Source organism: Chenopodium album, chromosome 25, assembly GCF_948465745.1.
Source record: "Chenopodium album chromosome 25, dcCheAlbu1.1, whole genome shotgun sequence".
NCBI classification, from domain to species: domain Eukaryota; kingdom Viridiplantae; phylum Streptophyta; class Magnoliopsida; order Caryophyllales; family Amaranthaceae; genus Chenopodium; species Chenopodium album.
This window is the reverse complement of record NC_137858.1, coordinates 9060609-9081076: the sequence shown is the minus strand read 5'-3', so window position 1 is coordinate 9081076 and position 20468 is coordinate 9060609. Positions and strand designations below refer to the sequence as shown.

The window sequence follows — 20468 nt, the reverse complement described above, 5'->3', positions numbered from 1 at the left end:
GTGGAGAGATTTTGTTGACATAAATAGTCATGGAAAGTTTGATAATGTGTTATAATTTGATAAGTTCAACCTTAGGGCCTGTTTAGATTTGCTGAACTGGGGCGAACTGAACTGATTGGAGCTGAACTGAACTGATTGGAGCTGAATTAAACTGAACAGAAATTAAGTAAATTAAATGTGAACAGACCCTTAATCCTACTTGTATTCCACAAATTAATATTATTTTTCATTTTTAAATTTTTAGAGAACTGTGCGTAAAATTTTTTAAAAAAAAAAGATTTTAAAGAATTGGCACTCAAATTCCCCTCTATTATTGCCTTATCTTTCTTACCAAATTTTTGTTTTACCATGAACGACATGAAAGACCATAACTTAACTCTCACATTCATGGTTTTTGTAACTGCCGATTTTCTCTCTCATTAATTACTCAATTACATTTAACCAAAATGATAAAATTGACCACTACTCCCAAAGGGATGATTTAGTACAGGTATTATACTATTAGTAGAGACAAATAAAAAAATTTCACTCATTCCTCTTTACTCCCTTTGTCTCTAAAGGGGCGTTTAAGTGTAGGTAGCTTTTAGTGGTAGAGGTAACTTTTATATTAGTCGTTAAAACTTAAAAGCAATTGTTGACAACTACTTATATATGTAACACCTGCTTTATTGAACATTTATACTTAAAACATATATTTTCACAACTAAAATTTGTTCACAGTTAACGGTTACTATACTTGCATAGTTAATAGCTATATCCACAACTAGATTTTGCCGACTAGGCCTAGTGTTGGCCCTGTTGGGGATGCTAGTGTTTAAAAATGGAGGAAATACTCTGTAACACTGTAAGCTACTTGGACTCTATAAACCAATTCAACAGATTAATGCTTACTTTAGAAGGGTGGGTGAGATAGAATTCAACTTAATTAATTTTGACAGCTAACTGCTACTTACACAGTTAACATCTTCATCTATAACTATTTTTTCCCGATCATGCCTGATGTTTGATAATGTTATTGGTGTTTGAAAAACAGAGGAATTACTCCATAGCTAGGGGTGTAAATGAGCCGAGTATTATCTTGTTCATGTTCAAGTTCATTTAACTTAGGCGAATTCGAGCATGATCTTGAGCTTTCAAGGGAGCTCAAAAATCTATTCAAGCTCGGCTTATTTAAATCATTGTATGTTTGCGAATGGTTTGAGCTCGACTCGTTTATTAAAAGAGTTGATAAACGGGCATTTCATGAACGAGCTTAGTAGTAAACGAGCTTCTCTAATTAGTTGTACTTTGACATTTGAAAATTTTGAAATTAGCATAATAAAAATCTTAATTATTAAAATCTTAAGAATTACATAATAATTAATCATATTTATAAACCTTAGAATTAAATCTTAATTATTAAAAACTTAAGAATTAAATTAAATCCCGTTTATGAGTCGGGTTTTGTATTGACTGAAAATTTCCCTCAAAGTTTCACAACTTTAGTGGATCTTGATATTATTTAATAATATTGCCCGAATAATGTTTAATTTCTTCAAAAAAGAATTAAATAAATAGATAATAAATCATGAATATAAATAAATGATTAGTTCGTGAACATAAATAAACGAGTTGTTAATAAACTTATCTGAACGAGCATATACATGTTCATATTCAAGCTCATCTATTACACTAGCTTCAAATTTTATTCAAGCTCGGCTCATTCATTAAATAAACGAATATGAACGAGCTTCAACCCTTCAACCAAGCTTGAACCCGAGTAATTTATTGTTCGGCTTGGTTCATTTACACACATATCCATAACCTTTAAGCTACTCATACTCCGTAACCCAAATCGGCAAATTAATGCTTCCTTTCGAAGGGTTGGTGAGATAGAATTTAATTAACTTAATTAATTTAAATTTATCTTGCAATATTTTCACTTCACTCCACCTATAAATACCCAAACGAAACGTTTCGTGCAAATGATCGTCTTTTCGCAAATCCAGACAACCATAGTCAACTCCTTCTTCTCTCTCCTCGCTAACCCTCTCAACTTCGTCGTCAATTAGGGTTCCTGAATCCTGCAAATTTCTATGCAAATATGAAGGAAAGAGATTTGAGCGTCTATGATTTCAAGGAAGAAGACGAATTGCCCGAAACTTTTAATCTTCGGTCGAAATTCTCAAACCCTAAATTCGATGTTGATGATAATGCGATGACTAAGTATCAATTCCTTCAACACGGTAATTTTCATCACTTTTTCTTTCTATTTTAGTTCGTAATCTTTCCTTTTTTTGTTTTGTTTAGTCTTAATTTATGTTAATTTTAAGCTGATATGAATTTTGGGTGTTTGAATTTGTTCAATTTTTTGCAAGTTTGTTGTTTGATTGGAGAAATGAGCTGTAGTTATTGGTATTTGATTTGTTTTTGGTGTTGAGCTTTCTGTGTGAGGGAGTAATGTAGGCGGGATTCGACTCCGAGGTTTTGGGTAGTATATGTCTTGCTTTCCTAGAATTTCATCAATTAAGTTAAGGTTATTAGCATTGTGCTAAGTATTGCTTGTTTTGATTGGGAGCTTTGTGGGGCTCGGTATTGTAAACGCTCCAAAAGAATTTGGATGTGAGGTATGTGAGGGATCACTTGGTCATCCCAAATTTGTATTTTGTTCATACTTTCAGTATCCATGCCGGGTTTGAGCACGCAATGTGATGCAACATTCTTTTGTTTGGGTCGGTGAGAGGAAGGAACACGTAAAAAATAGTTAATTTTTTGGATGTAGATGGTGTTCCAGGTGCAATGGGGAAATATGTGGAAGGGTGATTGGCTTGATAGCCCTTTTTTTCACTATATATATAAAGCCTCTTGATTTGAATACTTTATCTTCTGGGGGAAGAGTTTGGTGTTCCTTGTGGAGATGCTTTGTAGGCTTGCAGTTGTGATAGGATTTCTCATAATGTTGGGATGTTTACAAGTTGGGTAATGTAGGTTACTTCAAGGGTAATGATGATGTTAATGAGGAGGTTATCGATGTATTCTGGGTGATGGACTGATAGTGATCGAGGAATGTCTTGTGTTTATGTGACAAGTAGATTCCATTGCAGATCAAGTTTAACAACATAAATGTGGACTTTTAGGGCTACTCTGCTTTCTGGTTTAGGGTTTTCTCCAAGCAAGATATATTTGATGGTGCCAAATATAATGAAGCATATTAAAAAGAGTAGTAATTGAAGGAAAAGTGGGAATTAACCCCTATAGAATTTGAGGCACAAAAAGTGAGGGGTTTAGATGTGTTGTTAATATTTAAAGGAGGCATCTTGATAAAGATTAGGAGGACAAACCATCTAAATGTCATCAAGATTTGTGAGGAGGGCTCCTGACTGTGTTCATTTGCGAATTTATTTTAAGCCGTACTTTATTTCTTTGCTTTAGCCTCCTTATCAGTATATCTGTTTTATAATTATTATTGTCATTCAATTTGTTATTAGTATTTTTTAAAAAATGAAACTTAATCTGTCGCTTACTATATTTCAGAGTTGGTTTTGGCACAATTACTAAGGTTTTTTTATAAATGTGAAAATGAATAATCTGATAGTGGATAGAGAGGAAAAGAAAATTGAGAATCTCCAGGATTTGGATGGAGCACAAATGCGAAGGAATATTTGGTGTGTAAGTTTAGTGGAGTTAGAAGTTGAAAGGCATGAGGAGTTGGATGGAGATATGACATATAGATACAAAGCAGGATAGCTAAATAAGAAGAGGGCTACAAGGTTGAATTAAATTGAAGGGAAACTTTTGAAGTATGAATTGGGTAGCGAAGTATTGTCATGTTTATAAGATGAATGTGACGGAGTTGCGTAAGCTGTGTTGGATGTTTGGTTATGAAGAATTTGGTGGGGGGGGGGGGGTACGTTTACAGAAAACAAGATGAGGGAGAATAGCCTACGGTGGTATGGTCATGTAACATGGAGATTTTGTGATGCACATGCACCAGTTAGGAGGCTTGAAAAGTGACAAAGTGATGGGATTGAAAAGGGCTAGGGGTCGACCTAAGAAAATTTGGAAGAGGGTGATTGGGATTTTTGAGTCTATGAGGAAATTAGGAAAATATGGCTTTGGAGGGAAAAGAATCTACTTAGTGGACACAATATAACTCTAAATATATGTACTCTTTTATCTTTAACTTTAACTCATTGTGTTTGCAAATTCTTAAGGTTTCCTCAAACCTATGCTATGATTTTTGTCACATGATTTTCCTCTTTATCTTCTCTTTTCCCTATATTTTTAGGCTTTCTCAGATTATCTTTTTTTGTCCTCATTTTTGGTTTTCCACTTTAACCCCCTTTGTTATCTTGCTCAATATGTTTCTCTCGTTTTCTGCCACTTTCATTTAATCACTTTTCTTTGTTTACCTTTATTGTTTCACTTTTTGCGTCCTCTTCATGATTTATGTTAGACAACCTCAAATCATTTTTGGACTTGGCTTTGTTGTTGTTGTTGTTGTACATGTTTATTGTGTGGCACAAAATCCTCATTTTTTTGGAAACAAGAGAGCTGCGCTGTTTCTGGGTTTCATTAGCAGATTAGCACAAATGCAAGATACCTCAGGCCCCAACAACTTCCATTCTTCCTTGCCTGTTTAAACTTAATCAGAGTGAAGTGTATCATTGTGATTTTTGACAGTGTTAGTTTTGCTGCCTGCCAGGAGTAAAGTGAAAAAAAATTATGTTAAGATAAGTTGGACCTTGTTTAACAAAGGCTTATGGCATCAGCTTTAGTATTTTCTTGGCTCATTTTTTTTTTCTTCGAGTTTGTGTTCAATCTCCATTCACAAAATCTCATGTGTTTATGTTGCATTTTGATGCCCTTTCTCATCATGTTTTTGCAAGTGGACTTGCTAAATTTTGTTGTAAATGTTCAGGCCTGTATTCAGTAAGATAATTGATGAATTTGACTGCCTTCTTTGTCATTAGCTTCTTCTGGGTCCATTGCTCAGATGAAAGAAATTCGCAGCGTGAAAGAAATTCGTAATGTGAAACAAATTCATGTTGTTGCAATTGATGACGATGATCGTGGTCTTGTCAATGATGTTTCTGGTCGCCCTGAAAGTGAATCGGATAAAGCTGCTTCTCCACAAGCTGAGGTTTTTGGTGCTTTATCTGACAGAATCTTGCAAAAGCACTGTCATTTTACTGGAGATAGTGTAAAACCCGAATGTTCGTCTTTGGACATGGAGATAAGAATCTCCTGTCCCGTCGGACTTCCATCTGGAAATGGTCATATTAGTGATTCCATCCCAGATTCACCATGCAGTGTATGCTGTTGTTTTCCTTGTATCATTTTTTTAATTTATTGTTTTTGGTTTGTGCACAATTTCACATTGCATAGGAATTTTGCAGAACGGTTCAGCTGATGCTGGGGCATCAGAAACTTGTGATAGTATTCAAGAGAGCTCTCCTTCCACTTCTGGTTATGAGCAGGAAGAGGATTATGGTATACAATTATTTATTTATTTATTTTTGGCTTCCCTCCTCTCTCCCAACTTTGATGGAAGTATTGCTGGCAAAGCTGGACTTATCAAATAAAACTCATTACTCTCTTTTTTTTTAATAGATGGACAAGCTGAGGATCAATTAGATAGTGGTTGGTATATGGTAATTACTATACTATTTATTTATAATTATTTTCAGGCGCGTCCTTGTGGACATAAGCCTTCTTCAAATTTATTTGTGTATTTGACTTATTAGTGGTGTTATCGAGAAGAAAGTGTCTGCTACACAATGTTTATGCTGACAATAATGTGTATATATATCAGGGGGATATGGATATGGATATGGATATGGGAGCTGTTTATACCGATTATGTCTCCTACGGTGATAAATATTTTCCTGGCTGCCGTATATTGTTTTCCAAAACCTCCTTCAAAATTGAGATGTCAACCTTAGAAGAGGAATCTGAGGCATCTAGGTCAGAATGGAGACTGGATGAGATTTTAAAAATCGAGTCACAGTGGAGTAACGTTGTATGTCAATTGCCTCTTTTGTCTTTTCTATTATGAATTTGTTGTTAACATTTGCCTGTCATGCGGTTGTCATGTAGCTCACATGTATGGTAATTTATTTCAGGCTTGTACTGCTAAAGTAAAAGTCTACCTTTTCACAAGGGATGCAGTGGAAGCAGAAAGTGCAAATGGCATGACAGGTTTGTTTTGAATTTTAAAGGCTGTATGATGACATGTCTTTTGGTTATAACCCTTGTGGCCTTATTATTGCCAAATGTTACCTCTCCCTACTTCACCTTTCATAGTGATGATCAACAATTAGTTTTTATCGCCATTCTGTCTTCATCGTGGTCATAGGCACTCTCTGCCACGATGCCCCTATTTGGTAACAGGGGCTTGATTAATCAAGCCTACTGATGGTTGATTTTGAACTCCAATTATTCCTAGGATTTTTGGGATTGGTAGGATTTTTGGGATTTTTGGGTTCTAGGCTACTCCACTGATTTGGTAGTAAGAAGCAAATTTGGTAGTTCAATGGTTATTACGATGGTTAGTGGATTGGTGTTGGGAAAGGAGTGTTTTGAGGATGATGCTTTGCTCGATTGCTGTTTTATTTATCTTATGCTTTGACTTTTCTGTTTGATAAGATTTGCTTTTACATAATTGTGTTGTTGTACTTGTATCTTTTGTGGCTTTATCAAACAAGGGAATTCAATTTCTTAAGTAGGGGTGGGGTGTCTGAATTCAGTCTGTTTAGTAACGGAACCTGGACTCGGATACAAATCTGAAAAATCTGAGTTTGAGTCCGATCCAACTTGTATTTTTAGGATTCGAATCCAGTCCTTTTATTTGGACTTCCGAATGATCCGAACACTTTATTTTCATTTTTATGTATAATATACCTATAATTGCTAGTATTTTCCCTAGCAAACTTTAAATCTTATGTAATATTTGTGTGCAAAAAATTAGAAAAAAAATTAGGGTATAAAGTCTAAATATAATTATGAATGAAGTTACATAATAAAGATTTGCTACAAAAAAGCAAGCAATTGTCCCAAGTTATAAAGCATATCCTCATACTCAGACTCGATCGGACTTTGCGTAGGGTCCAAGTCCGGTCCACCTCATATACGATTTGGATTCGTACTATTTTTAAACGGATTTGGATCGGGTTGGATTCGAATCGAACTTGGATTAAATTGCCCTCCCTACATATAACCATCCTTTTCCACGATCCCACAATATTGGCACCTTTCCCCTCACGATGTGTTACTTTATCCAGCTCTTTATGTACTCACCTTTTTTAAACTTTCATAGGAATTTTTATCTGGGATATATGTGAAACTTATGTTTTGTAGCTGTACTTCTTAATTTCAGTTCTTAGGTGATTGACCAGTACTTTGTAATAGGTATCTGCAACCACTTTGTTTTAAAATCTTCAAAAGTATTTATAAGATTGAGAGTTTGGGGTGTCTTTGGATCTTGCAAGTAATTGCTTACCAATACTCATTGTACGATGTGCAGGCATTGAAGTATTGGAATTCTTGGTTCATGATCCTGAATGGCTACAAAGACAAGAGTGGATCATGACACTTGATACTAGGTACCAGGCTGTCTGGAGCCTTGGGGTGAAGTGAGTATCTGATTTGATTTGTGGGAACTATCTGTCTGTAGTAAATTTATATGTTGTCTAATTGCTTTAGAAGGGTTGGGTAGAATCTTTGGATAGGCGAAAGTAGAAGGCTGCATGGCACTCTGTTATTTCTTTCTTTTATTCACATACATTGAGATACCATTTTGATTAGGTTTCTTAAAACAGTCTGCCCATTTGTGCTGCCCTCTGTTGGCTGTTTGTTTGGCCCAATTTTAGCTGGCTGGGTTGAAAAGATACCATCCTGACTAGCTTTTTAAGTAGGTTGACTGCAATGATGTAACAGGAGATATAGGGGTAAAGTTTTGTTTGCAGTGTGTCGTATTTGTTTTAATTTGATTCCTTTTAATACTGGATATCTCAAGGCTGTGAAAGTCATATTGGCTTACACTGGTCAAGTGGTCATGGATTTTGGTCCTTGGTAGTTGGTACCCTTTTTTTTTAAAATTAAAAAAAAATAAAAATATTTGATGTACCTACTTCTGCATTAATCTATATGTGGAAAACTCATATTGCTATCATAGCCCCCTTCACAATATTTACACTCTTTCACCCACCCACTTTATCCACCCATTTCCTTAACACCTATGAGCTACCCACCTTTTTTACTTTATCTTTCTTACTTTGTCCACCTTTTTCTTAAACCCACTCATCTCTCCTAGGAACAAGAGTCTACAATAAATGGGAAGTAAAAGAGGGAGTATGCCGGTCTAATTGCGCAGTACAAGTTAGTGTTTTGAATTATGCTATGCGATTATGATCTTTATATCTTTGCTGATGCTGTTGGCAGCTTTTTGCTCTGTTATCTATGTCCTTTGATGTTTAAATGGTTTTGTATATAGTGGCAAAATTTGCGAAGGAGGTACAAATCCTTTAGAGAATTGTGAGTCTTCTTCTGATTCGTACCTTCCCAAGTAAGTGAAATTGTTGAAAAGGCTTGATATAGAGTATCTGTCCTTTTTTCGAGGCACATGATAAAATTAATTTATCCATGTTTATAAATTTATTACAGTTTCGAGGAGCCTTTTGAAGAGGTTGTCTACCCCAAAGGTGCTGTAGATGCTGTTGTAATCAGTAAAAGGGATGTTGATTTATTGGAGCCTGATACTTTCCTTAATGATACAATCATTGATTTCTATATTAAGTAAGTATGCTCCATGGATATTTTGTTGTATATTTTATTTTTTAAGGTTAGATTTGGTAATTGTACCTCTGAATTCTTCACTCCCTTCAAAACTTTCTTAAATTTTATTCTTGATACTCTTTTAAATCTCTCTTAAATTATACTTGGATGATCTTTCTTTTTCTCACTTTACTTACCTTTTTTTTTTCTTTTCAAACTACTGCAAGTCTGCAACTAGTTATCTTGTTATGTCCTTTTTTCTTTGTCAGACGGTTCCTTATGACAATTCATGTTAGTCGAACCTAAATCATTTTGGGACTAAGGCTTTGTTGTTGTAAAATTTGAGTTGGTAATTGCACCTCTAGATTCTTCTAAACACTATAAAATCAATTTGATTTTGCTTTTAGGATTTTAAATCAAAAACACTCTTAAGTGCTCTATACTCATAACTACTCCTAACTAAAAATTACAAACCACCTCTTAGCCCATAAATGTATACTCAATGCCACCCTTCTATACTAACTATCCAATTACTTCATTTATTATTCATTTTTCAACACTAGACTTATTAATTGGACTCATTTTTGTAATCGAGCTACTTGCTTATCCTTATAATGCTAAACAAACCATCGACACCCCTCCCATGAGTCTCATCCCAACTACCCAGTGACAATAACCCCCATAAAGGAAGAACTCCCCTTTGTATTAAGATGCTTTGCGTGAGGATAAGTTCTTCCTTGTTTTTTATTTTCATAGAAGAATGAGATGGCATTTGATTGAGCTTTAAAATCCCCTTCAACTAAATTTTTCATTACGTAGTAGTACCTTTTTGAATGGATTTAATTTATCTTGAAGGCCTTGAACCTGAATTGAAGTTCCATTATCGGGGAAATATACCTAATTAGTACTTGTTGACATATGCAAAATACCATCATCATACAATGGCCTAAAAGAAGATATGACCAAGGCAGGGTGTATTATATTAATACATGTAACAAGTATCTTGATTTGTTCTATTATGGTCTAAATAAGGGTAGTGTAAACTAAAGATTCTTTGATGCTTAATTGGATAAATTATGGTGGAGGTGTTGTGAGAATGCATTTAAGAACTGAAGGGTGGTGTATCTTATTTTATTTTATTTTATTTTTTTTTTATTATTATTATTATTATTATTATTATTATTTTTTTTTTTTATTATTATTATTTTTTTTTTTCCAGTTCATGTCGGTTATGGGAATTGATCACTTATTTAGGGGTGATTTATTTGCATCCTTTCTTTGAATAGGTTGGCTTATTTCTTTGAGTTGTCACTATTTAAGGATTTAACTTTTTATTTTAGGATAATTGTTTCTTATCTTGGCTTTTAGTTGGTAGTTGTAAGTTTTGGAGATTTTATGTGTCTTGTTATGGCTGATCATGGATTGAGTTTCTGAAATTAGCATTATTATATTCATATCCAATCTTAACAACTTTGAAATAATATGATATTCAAAACTATCAAAAGTGTTTGATAATGACTATCTGACTTTTTATGTTACTTATATAAAATATAACTGTCAATGTTTATTTGTATTATTTTTTCAAAAAGAAAATATTAATATAAAAGATGGTCATATGTATGGATTACATATGTAGCATAGTTGTCTGCCTCTTTAAAGGATTTCAAGTTGGTCTCGTCGGCTCTTTGCTTGCTTGCTGTGGAGAGACAAGAGCGATGGAGATGATTTGCTCAAAGCTATTCATATGCTCAATTTTTTTCTTTACCTATAATTCGAAAACAGAAAAAAAAAGAAAAGAAATTTCTTTACCTAAACTGTTGTATAAATTGAACTGCCTTTAGAATAAATGGTGTTTTCGCCAATTTTTCATCTGTTTGCTAAAGTATTATGCATAATGGTAGCACATGTAGCAGGCATGTCTAGTTATTCTGATCATCTGATGTTATCTCAGACTCTTCATTTAAGGATTATTAGGTTTTCTTTCATTGTGTATATTTGCTCACAATTTTTTGCCCTTGAACAGGTATTTAGAGAATGAAATTCCTTCCTCAGAAAGAGGCAGATTTCACTTTTTTAATTGCTTCTTTTTCCGCAAGCTGGCTGATCCAGACAAAAACCCATCAGGTGTTTTTGATGGCAAGGCTGGTTATCAACGTGTTCGGAAATGGACAAGGAAAGTGAACATATTTGAGAAGGATTACATATTTATTCCGGTTAATTATAAGTAAGAAATCAGCTTTGTATGTTTTAAGTTCATTTATGGAATTATGGTTACGTGATCTGTGTGGACACTTACTTTTCTGTTTGCTTTTAACATCAGTCTTCACTGGAGTTTGATTGTTGTATGCCATCCTGGTGAAGTTGCTAACTTCAATGGTAGGTGCTCTTTTTATGGTTTTTAATTTTCAAGATAAAAAAATGACAATAAAATGAGTTTATTTGTAGCTGCCAGGCTTCAATTTTTACATGAGTAATTTAAGTAGGACTGTTTTTTAATTTATCATAGAAGCTGTAACTGATACTTTCTTATATCTTAGTGCCTACTAAAACTGACATTGTACCGTATGGTCCCCCTGATTTCAGATGAGAATGTTGATGAATCTGTGAAGGTTCCGTGTATATTGCATATGGACTCTATCAGAGGAAGTCATGCAGGGTTAAAGGATCTCATTCAAAGGTATGTTCCTTCTATTAGGATCATCAACATTTTTTCTTTGAAACAGTACACTGATGGTCCTTCAGGCAGGGCTTACTATAGTGATCTGCTCTCTGCCCACTGTAGTGCTGAAAGTTGTGTGCTCCTGTGTACTTCAGTTTTTTCATCCTTGCCTTGCTCCCTTCCCACTATGTTGGTACCTGTTGTGCTATTTTGGCAATGCGGTGAAAGTATGTTTCAAAGAACCTGTGGCTTGGTGGGAAGAGCCTGTTAGCTACTTTTATCATTATGGTTGCTATTGAATATTTTTTATTTTCCTTTTATAATTTAATTGGATTTCAAACTTTTATTTTGTTGAAATGGCAGCTACCTCTCAGAAGAGTGGAAAGAAAAGCAAAAAGAGACTTCTGAAGATATAGTTTCGAAATTTTTAAATCTCCGATTTCTTTCACTTGAGGTATATTTCTTATGTATATTGACTAGATACTAGTTTTGAAATGGTTGTTTGACTGTTAGCTGTTAATAATTAGTAGTAATTATTGATTATTGATTATTGCTTACTGATTATCGCTTAGCTATTAATCATTAATCATTAATCCTTTACATTTTATTACTTTCTCCATATTTTTGCTATTTATGCCATGAACTCTACTCCCTCCGTCCCCAAAAGAACGACCCATTTGGATTGATTACGCGGTATTAAGAAAGTTAAATAAAAAGAAGTGAAAGTATATTGAAAAGATAAATTTACATGGTGTTTGTAAAAAAAATAGAGAGAGAGAGTAATAAAATTACATGGAAAATCAAATTTTTATATGCAGAAGCTAATTTTGCACAAATATTGTTGCAAATTGATTGGTGTTTTAATACAAATGGATCATTCTTTTTGGGACTAAAATTAGGCCAAATGGATCGTTTTTTCGGGGATGAAGGTAGTAGCAATTAATCTATTTTTATTTTGAATGGCCTCATTAAAAACAATCTTGTTCCAAACCCTAATCATTCTCTTTCCTTCAATTCTCTCAACTACTTTTGCTTTTTATAATTTTTTAATTCTTCCACCTATCCCATTACCTTTATATTTTCTTACTTTCTCCAAACTCTCCTTAAACCTCGTGCATGGAGGAATGGAGTAACTATATAAAAACGGAGGGAGTATTAAATATTAGTTATTAGTTAATAATTAAAAGTAAGGAAAGTAAATTTAATGGTAAAAAGCCAAAAGCCAATATCAAAAAGCTAGTAAGACTAGCTTTTTATTTTTGGCAGAAAAACTGGCTTTTTAGCCAACAAAAAAGCCATTTACCAAACACTTTTTTTGGCTGTTTGACCAAGATGAAAGCCAACCAAAAGCCATTTACCAAACAAGGCCATTGTCTTTATTGTTTAGGTGCATCATGTAAGAATATATGAAATGTTTTAAGGCTAATGGTTTTGAATTGAAGGATTGCAGTAAATTATCATATAATTTATTTCTCTTTCATACATTTATCGTCCTATCGATATTATACGAGTTGATATCCAGCTTTGAAAAAATTATTATTAAATTTACCTTTTACCCACTCTTGTCTTATGGATGGAATGTATGAACTATTCATTCTTGCCTTGAGTCTCGGTCTTTTTGACGGATAACAATATAACATTATCCAGGAAAATGAATTTTTCATTTCCTGCTGCTTAGTTTGTAAAGGGTGGAAAATAATTTCCCTTAGAGTGGAAAACATATTCCTAATGAAAGGAAGGGAAGGGAAAAGAAGAGACACCTTGTTTTCTACCCTACATCTCTCCTCCCTGAACTGCCATTTGCTCTTCCTCGATAAGCTTTCTTGTAGAAAACAAAGGAAAACTATTATTTACAATAAATGAAGCCTGACTGTTTTCCTTTCCATGGCAGCTTCCACAGCAGGAAAACTGTTCTGATTGCGGCCTTTTCCTGCTTCATTATGCAGAACTCTTTATAGCTGAAGCACCTCATAATTTCAGTCCTTTCCAGATCAATAAGTTTGAGAATTTTGTGAGTACTCTGTTTCTACAGATCTTTCCTTCCATTTTGTAATCTGTATTCAGATTCAGTAGATGCAGGTATTTGATAGTAGAGTTTGTGTTTCCATCATATGGCTTCTCTTGTGTACTCCAGTACTCCTCACTTACAAAGTTACAAGTCTTCATAGTGTCCAGTTTCTCATTGAAAAAAGAATCAGTGGCATGGCAATTGTTTCTTGTAACCAATTGTAGCTAAGAATCTTGTGACTTGCTACTCTTTTCAGTGCTTGGTTTTTAATTACAGCTTAATGATTGTGTATTTCCTGTTATTTGATAAGTACTTCGTTTTGTTTTAACTCTTGAATTTACAGGCTTATGCCTTATGGACATGAATTTAAAATATGTGTTGCATTGTTATTCCAATTGAACTAGTACATATTTCATTGGTGCTAAAAATTATACTTCCTCCAATCTTTTTTAATATTAACGTTTGAGTTGCATGTTTGCTCATGCATATTTTATATCAGTAATATGTTTAATTATGTATTTGTAAAAATAAAAATCAATATTTTGAGAGTATATATCGAGACAAATCTAACAAGGTGGTCAAGATCCCATATGACTGTTTTCCCTATGTATAAATCACTAAAGACGGTCAAAGGAGTGTGTAATAGTGTAAAATCTCCAAGTTGTGATTAAAAAAGAACGGAGGAAGATTATATTATAGCATTGAACTCAAAGCATATTTCAAGCCGACAAATAAGATCTCGTGTAGGGTATAGTTGCTGCATTGGCTAGCTTTTATAATGCAGCCCCCATATTTAAACGGGTAATGATTGGATGTTTATTTTTGCATATTTGAATTTTGATGGATATCATGCTTAAACTTTGCAGCTTAAGCCGGATTGGTTTATGCCTGCTGAAGCATCACTTAAGCGTGTTCGTATCCAGAAATTGATCCATGAACTCCTTGAAGTTCGTCCGTTGGACAATGCTACAACGTGTAATCAAGACTCCCAAGGGTCACAACCCACAGCATTACCAGAAAATAAGGAGACTGACAATGGCATAGAGTTTATTTCAGAGAGGAGCCCATTGAAACCTGTGAATTCTTTGCACTCCCAACCTGTTTTGGGGATTGAAATGGATCTGCTGGATATGCCCTCGCTATATAGGACTCCTGAGGGCAGTGATGTCTCGGGCATAGCCCGTATAGGTATGAGAGAGCTGTTTCAACAGTGTCATTATGATCAAGGAGCTTCATTTGGGCGGCCAGGATGTCCAATGCCAACCATCAGGGTGAGTCATTGTAGGTTGCATGTAAGTAGGTCATCTATGGTTTAAAATATGTTATTACAGAAAGAAAGGAGCAGCACACGTGCATCTCAATACTGAGGCTTGCCTCAATGTCATTTTCCCCCTACCATATAGTTGGCTAACTTTTGTTATTCGGTTGACTTCTTGTAGGGCCCTTACCCTATCAACCTGAAATGTGTGAACTGTTAAACCTCTTGCAGTTTCTATTTCAAAGTGTAATCCAAGCTTGTTGAACTTGTTTTCTCATTTCCTTCCTCTTGTCTTTTATGTAATTGATGCAGTTTTCTGCGTACAAATATACCACCATGTTCCATTATAGTCCTCTTATGGAATTAGAGAGCTTTTCTCCTTGGGTTAAATTATGATTTTTCTGGAATTAATTTTGTGTGCTCTTTTGCAGGAGGAAGTAGGAGATGTTGAGCATCTTGACCCCTCTACTTTGGGCCAAACTGAACTTCTGCAAATGAATGAAATGACTTCTGATGCTTGTGACATTGGTTATACACCCACAGATTTTAATAGTGGGTTTCAATGGAACTCGAGAATATCAAATCAAGGGGAGCCTGAGGATAACTCACCACCTTCTTCGAATTGTTCTGATGACTCTGAGGATATGATGATCATTGAACCTGAGCAGGAATTCCAAGACATTCTTGGTCAAAATCAAAACTCTGATCAACTGAAAGAAAATGTAGACAGTTTGACAGAAAGCTATGCCTCTGCTTCTAGTGATATGATGGAGACCCCAGCTGAGGACTCTCAGGAGTTGGCTAAAATTTACGGGGACAATGATATGGAGGATTCACATGTATATCAAGTAGAGGGTGAGAAACCTTCAAAGAATGATCTGGAGGAATTACATACTCCAAATCAAGAAGAGGCAACGGAACTGCCAAACAGTGATCTGGAAGAATCACATACTCCGAGTCAAGAAGAGACAAAGGAATTATTAAACAAAGATTTGGAAGAAACACAAACTCTGAATCATGAAGAGGCTAAGGAAGAAACACGAACTCCAAATCATGAAGAGGCTAAGGAGGAAGAAACACAAACTCCGAATCATGAAGAGGCCAAGGAAGAAACACAAACTCCGAATCATGAAGAGGCTAAGGAAGAAATACAAACTCCGAATCATGAAGAAGCCAAGGAAGAAACACAAACTCTGAATCATGAAGAGGGTAATGAGCCATCTCATCAAGAATTCCAGAATATTGAAGACGAAGGAGAAACTGCAGGCATTAATGAGATGGTTGAAGATTCAGCTTCAGACTCAGATGAGGTGCGACTGGCAAAGAGAATTCGGCTTACACCTTCAGGTGACGGGGAAACAGAAATTGTAAGAAGCTTGTCTAAGGAACTGGAGGTATGAGGCCACCAGTTATAGAAATGTAAATGTCCTTTGTTAATCTTTTTCTATCTAGGATCTTTGGGTTTGCCATGGGGTGTGAATATTTTCAGTATTATAACATGGCGGTTTGGCAATGCTAACAGTCTGAGTTATTTGTCTGGCTCCATATTTTTGGGTCCAAGAAACTCTAAATGTTCTATACTTCTACGAGTAGTTATTATTAAGAATCAGGCATACTAGTATTACCTTCTGTTCTGGCGTATGCTGCAGTATAGTTTAGTTGTCAATTTTCATTCTTGATCATAAATTTCTGAAAATATGTATTGAGCTCTAACGTGAAATTTATAAATATTAGACTCATTTTAGAAGTTTTTGAAATCATTTTCAGACTTCTACAGTTCCTACTCTTGTAAATCTTGTGCCATGGTGCCAAATTCAAAGGGCTGCCTAAACCCTTGACAGCAACATGTACCGTCTGTGTCCAACTACCACATGCAGTCAACTTGAACTCGTGTCATGGTTGTGGTATGGTCATGGTTCGTTCCATAGACTGATATCACGTGTTTAGTGGTACAAAAAAACGAGCCTTGGCAAAGCCAACAGGTAGCTTGCACGAAGACAATTTGGGCCAAACCTAAGTGTGATTCGTACATTGTAAGGTACCATCTGGTTATACAATACTCTTAGGTTGAAGTGTTCTTTTTCATTGATATCACTTACCATCAAACAAGTTTCATACTTGGGTAGAATTGACAAAAATTCACCATGAATAATACTCCGTAATTTAGCAATTTGTAAAAGTTGATTTCAACTACTATTCAAATATGGTATGATAGAGTAGTATATAGGTGATGCCAAGACCAATTTGCCTTTATAAAATACCATTAATTTTAATTGTTTCTTTTGTAACTTTGAGGACCAAATTCACTTTTAGGCCTTTGAACACCAATAATTTATAGTGCTTGTAATGGAATTAGAGGTCTGTAACTGACTTGATGCAGCAGCTACAGAAATTAATGGTACTTTGCCGTATTTTATATCTGATGTTTGGCTTCTTATCACCATAAATTATATGGTCAAAACTCAAAAGTATCTTTTACATAGTCTAATGTTTTTGCTAAGTTTTAGATTTCTTTATAAGATAATTTTGGCTTATTAATTAATCTTTTAATGGTAAATCTGTCTAATTTTAGACGTGTTGATTTCTTAAATGTAGGATTTTACCTTGCATGAAATGATAATTATTTCATATTATGACCTTTTTTGTGATTATGACAAAATAAAATAGGGATAGAATGTTAATATTCTATAATGACAAATTCTCCTTTCTTTATTTGGTGCAATAATATTCTCCTTTTTAATAAAACAAGTTTGAACAAATTCTCCATTTCAAACAAAGTTAAACATATTATCCACCCTTGAAGATTAAAGTGAAGTAATTAATGAGATGTTGATCACTTATTCTATGATTTTAAGTCACTTCAAGCTTATTTGACAAAGTCGCTCACTAAAAGACCAACAAATCAAGCAAAAGTGGAGTTACATTAAAAGAATATTTATATGTATGAATATGCTTGACTTGGCATTCAATTGCCACATATAGATGGAGTTCTAACTTTCAAGTTTTACCAAAAACACAAAAAGGCTAAACTTAATGCGCACTTGAATACTTGCCATGTGCTAAACATATCATAATAATACCTCCTTTCATTATGGAGTGGAGGAACTAAAAGTCTAACTTAAAGGTAGGAAAATTGAATGCAATACATTTTCCTAGTGACGTTTCATATTGGCCTATGTTGGTTATTGAGCAATTGGTCAGCCTATATTGGCCATTTGCCCTCATATCAAACAATCCGGTCAATGAGGTTTGGCCTAGTTGTTGAGATTGAGGGGATGAATACGACATTGTTGACATATATGCTATCGGTTCAAATTCGTCCAATTCCTTTTGTATTTGTATTGTCATTGAAATTTTCATTATACATCATAGTGCCCTTAGTATAAAAGCACTACTGTGATAGTAATAATAATAATAATAATAATAATAATAATAATAATAATAATAATAATAATAATAATAATAATAATAATAATAACAATAATAATAATGATAATAATAATAATAATAATAATAATAATGAGAAATGTGAGGGAAATAGGGAGAAAAAGGAATGAATGGGCCCAAAATGACGTCACGTGGCAGTTGGGGGGCAAGAAGGTGGTAATTTTTGATGTTTTTGAAAATAGAAGGTGGTAATTTTCAAATAAAAAAATAGAAGGTGGTAATTGCTAAAACGGACATAACAGAAGGTGGTAATTGTCAAAATTTCCTAATAATAATAATAATAATAATAATAATAATATATCATAGACAACCATATTATTATTTTTATTTCTCTCCCTTACAGTCCAATTTTTTTTATGTTATACAAGAAATAATGATGTCGGCCAAGAATAATTTACACATAAGAGGTAGATTAGGATTGAACATAAAAACAGAATCGGGTCTTGTAATCATATTGAATTGATTATATTGAGTGGATGAAAATTTATATGTGATGCATGAGGGCAATTTTGTGGGTTTGTATAATTGATCTATAATTTTGTAATTTTATGTGTTCGAGTACCAACCATTCTTTCTAAGGTCCTGTTTGGCAAAATTAGCGTAGCGGGTAGCTTTTAGCGATCGAGTAGCGGGTAGCTGTTAAAGTAGCGAGTAGCTGTCAATTAGTAGTGGTTGTCAAAGTAACGGTTGATAGTTTGAGTGTTTGGCAAAAGTAGCAATTGTAATAATAATTATATAAAAATTCATATATATATTGTTTAAAAAGTAATAAAAATTTGTCAAACGCTACCCGCTACTTCTAAACGCCACTTATTATAACGTTTGAGAAAAGCTACCTAAACGCTACCTCTATCGCTAACCGCTACTAAAATTGCTACTTTGTCAAACACTCTCAATTTTTTTCTATTAGTGTTTTGACTGGTCAAAACGCTACTCGCTACTTCAATCGCTACCGCCAAATAGGACCTAAGGGTTGGGCACACTTGCACCCTACAAAAGATCAAAGTCCAAGTTTGAATTAAATTTATAATATGACGGCACAACGCAAACTTAAAATTAATTGATTATTGATTCAAATACAGTGACATGCTACAATTGAAAGCTAGATTATTAGATAGACGAATAAACAACCCTTCTTTCTATACTTGGTGGGATTTGGATTAAACTTGCACTATTGTACACATAAGCCATTATAACAGCTGAAAACAAACATTTTATACAGTAAACATTTGTAAATTAAATTGCATGACATTTATACGGGCGTCCCCCAGTTTCTCTTATTGAGAAACATATTCTGTTTCTCTAGTGGCATTTGCGTAATATTCGAGCTGTGGGAACTGTGAACTATTATTATTTATTGCTGATTGTAATAAACACTCAAGATGCTTATGTGGTGATCTGGGTATCCTGAAGATGCTGATGTGGTTGTTGGGTAGACGGAGTTTACTAGGCCTAAAAATTCCGCTAACTTCAAATTTTTAACGTCCATTTGTATTTTGACGGTTGTACTGTAGTAAAAAGTTGTATATCTCAGTAAAAAGTGTTCTTCGTATATTTGAGCTGAAAAGAACGAAGAAAGAGAAAGATCGAGAGATAAAAAAAAAAAAAAAAAATATAATGAAATTGTGTGGAATCTGAGGCCAGATCGATCTAAATTTGAGGGATGACTTCGTACAGTAGTTGAAGAAAAAGGGGATCTTGGCGTCATGGAAGGTTAGGGTTTGCGATTTAACTTTTTGATTTAATTTTTTTGCGATTTTATGACTTGAATTTTTGTTTTAGGTTTTTAATTTAGTGTTAATTGATTGTTTTATTGGTTAAATTCGTTGTTTTTATGTGAAGTGGTCCTAATTAGCTGTTTGTTGTAAATTCGTGTTTGTGTGGGTGTGGGAGTTGTGTTATTTGATATTGCTTTTGTAATGTTATGGGTTTCAGTAATTCGATTTTTTATATGGTTTATGGTTGTGAAGAATGCGCCTCCTCATCAAGGCAATGGCTGAGTTAAGAGAAGATAATATATAAGATAATCAAATTAAGCAAGATAATATAGAGTAGAAAAAGAGAAACAGAAACAGAAAGATAATATATACTACTGGACTTAAGAAACAGAAACAGAGCATGCTTGAGACAGAACAAGCCAAAAGACAATAGAGTGGAAAAAAATGTAATTTGGAACAAATGCCTGTTGAAAAAAAAAATCAAAATACAAAAATCCAATTACAAAAAGTAAGCAGGTTATGTTGTGAAATTAGGAACATATGTCTTCAGCTTTTTTTGGGTTATGACTGTGAAATTAGCAGATTTTTGTAATTGGATTTCTGTAATGTGATAACTAAATTGAT

General features: G+C 34.1%; 1 protein-coding gene across 2 annotated transcripts; it reads left to right on the top strand.

Annotated features, from left to right (window-relative positions):
- Positions 1-1983: 1983 nt before the first annotated feature.
- LOC145614856 (putative ubiquitin-like-specific protease 2B) lies at positions 1984-16439 on the top strand. 2 transcript variants are annotated; one of them, XM_081669919.1, is made up of 16 exons: positions 1984-2225; positions 4953-5293; positions 5379-5472; positions 5593-5633; positions 5795-6001; positions 6105-6180; positions 7505-7613; positions 8474-8545; positions 8644-8775; positions 10778-10978; positions 11075-11130; positions 11338-11431; positions 11777-11867; positions 13305-13424; positions 14288-14692; positions 15111-16439. In XM_081669919.1, the coding sequence occupies exons 1-16, from the start codon at positions 2084-2086 to the stop codon at positions 16077-16079; spliced, it is 3150 nt and encodes a 1049-aa protein (XP_081526045.1). In that variant the 5' UTR covers positions 1984-2083; the 3' UTR covers positions 16080-16439. The 2 variants fall into 2 exon arrangements, with proteins under 2 accessions (XP_081526045.1, XP_081526046.1); XM_081669920.1 differs by having other exon boundaries at positions 2156-2225; positions 4976-5293.
- Positions 16440-20468: the final 4029 nt, after the last annotated feature.

What these genes read in the sequence shown, in the direction of transcription:
- LOC145614856 (XM_081669919.1), top strand. Translation starts at nt 2,084, where the DNA reads ATGAAGGAAAGAGATTTGAGCGTCTATGATTTCAAGGAAGAAGACGAA. An exon ending in TAGATAGTGGTTGGTATATG is followed by an intron (nt 5,634 to 5,794) that starts GTAATTACTATA and finishes TATATATATCAG; the next exon opens with GGGGATATGGATATGGATAT. An exon ending in TTAAAGGATCTCATTCAAAG is followed by an intron (nt 11,432 to 11,776) that starts GTATGTTCCTTC and finishes TTGAAATGGCAG; the next exon opens with CTACCTCTCAGAAGAGTGGA.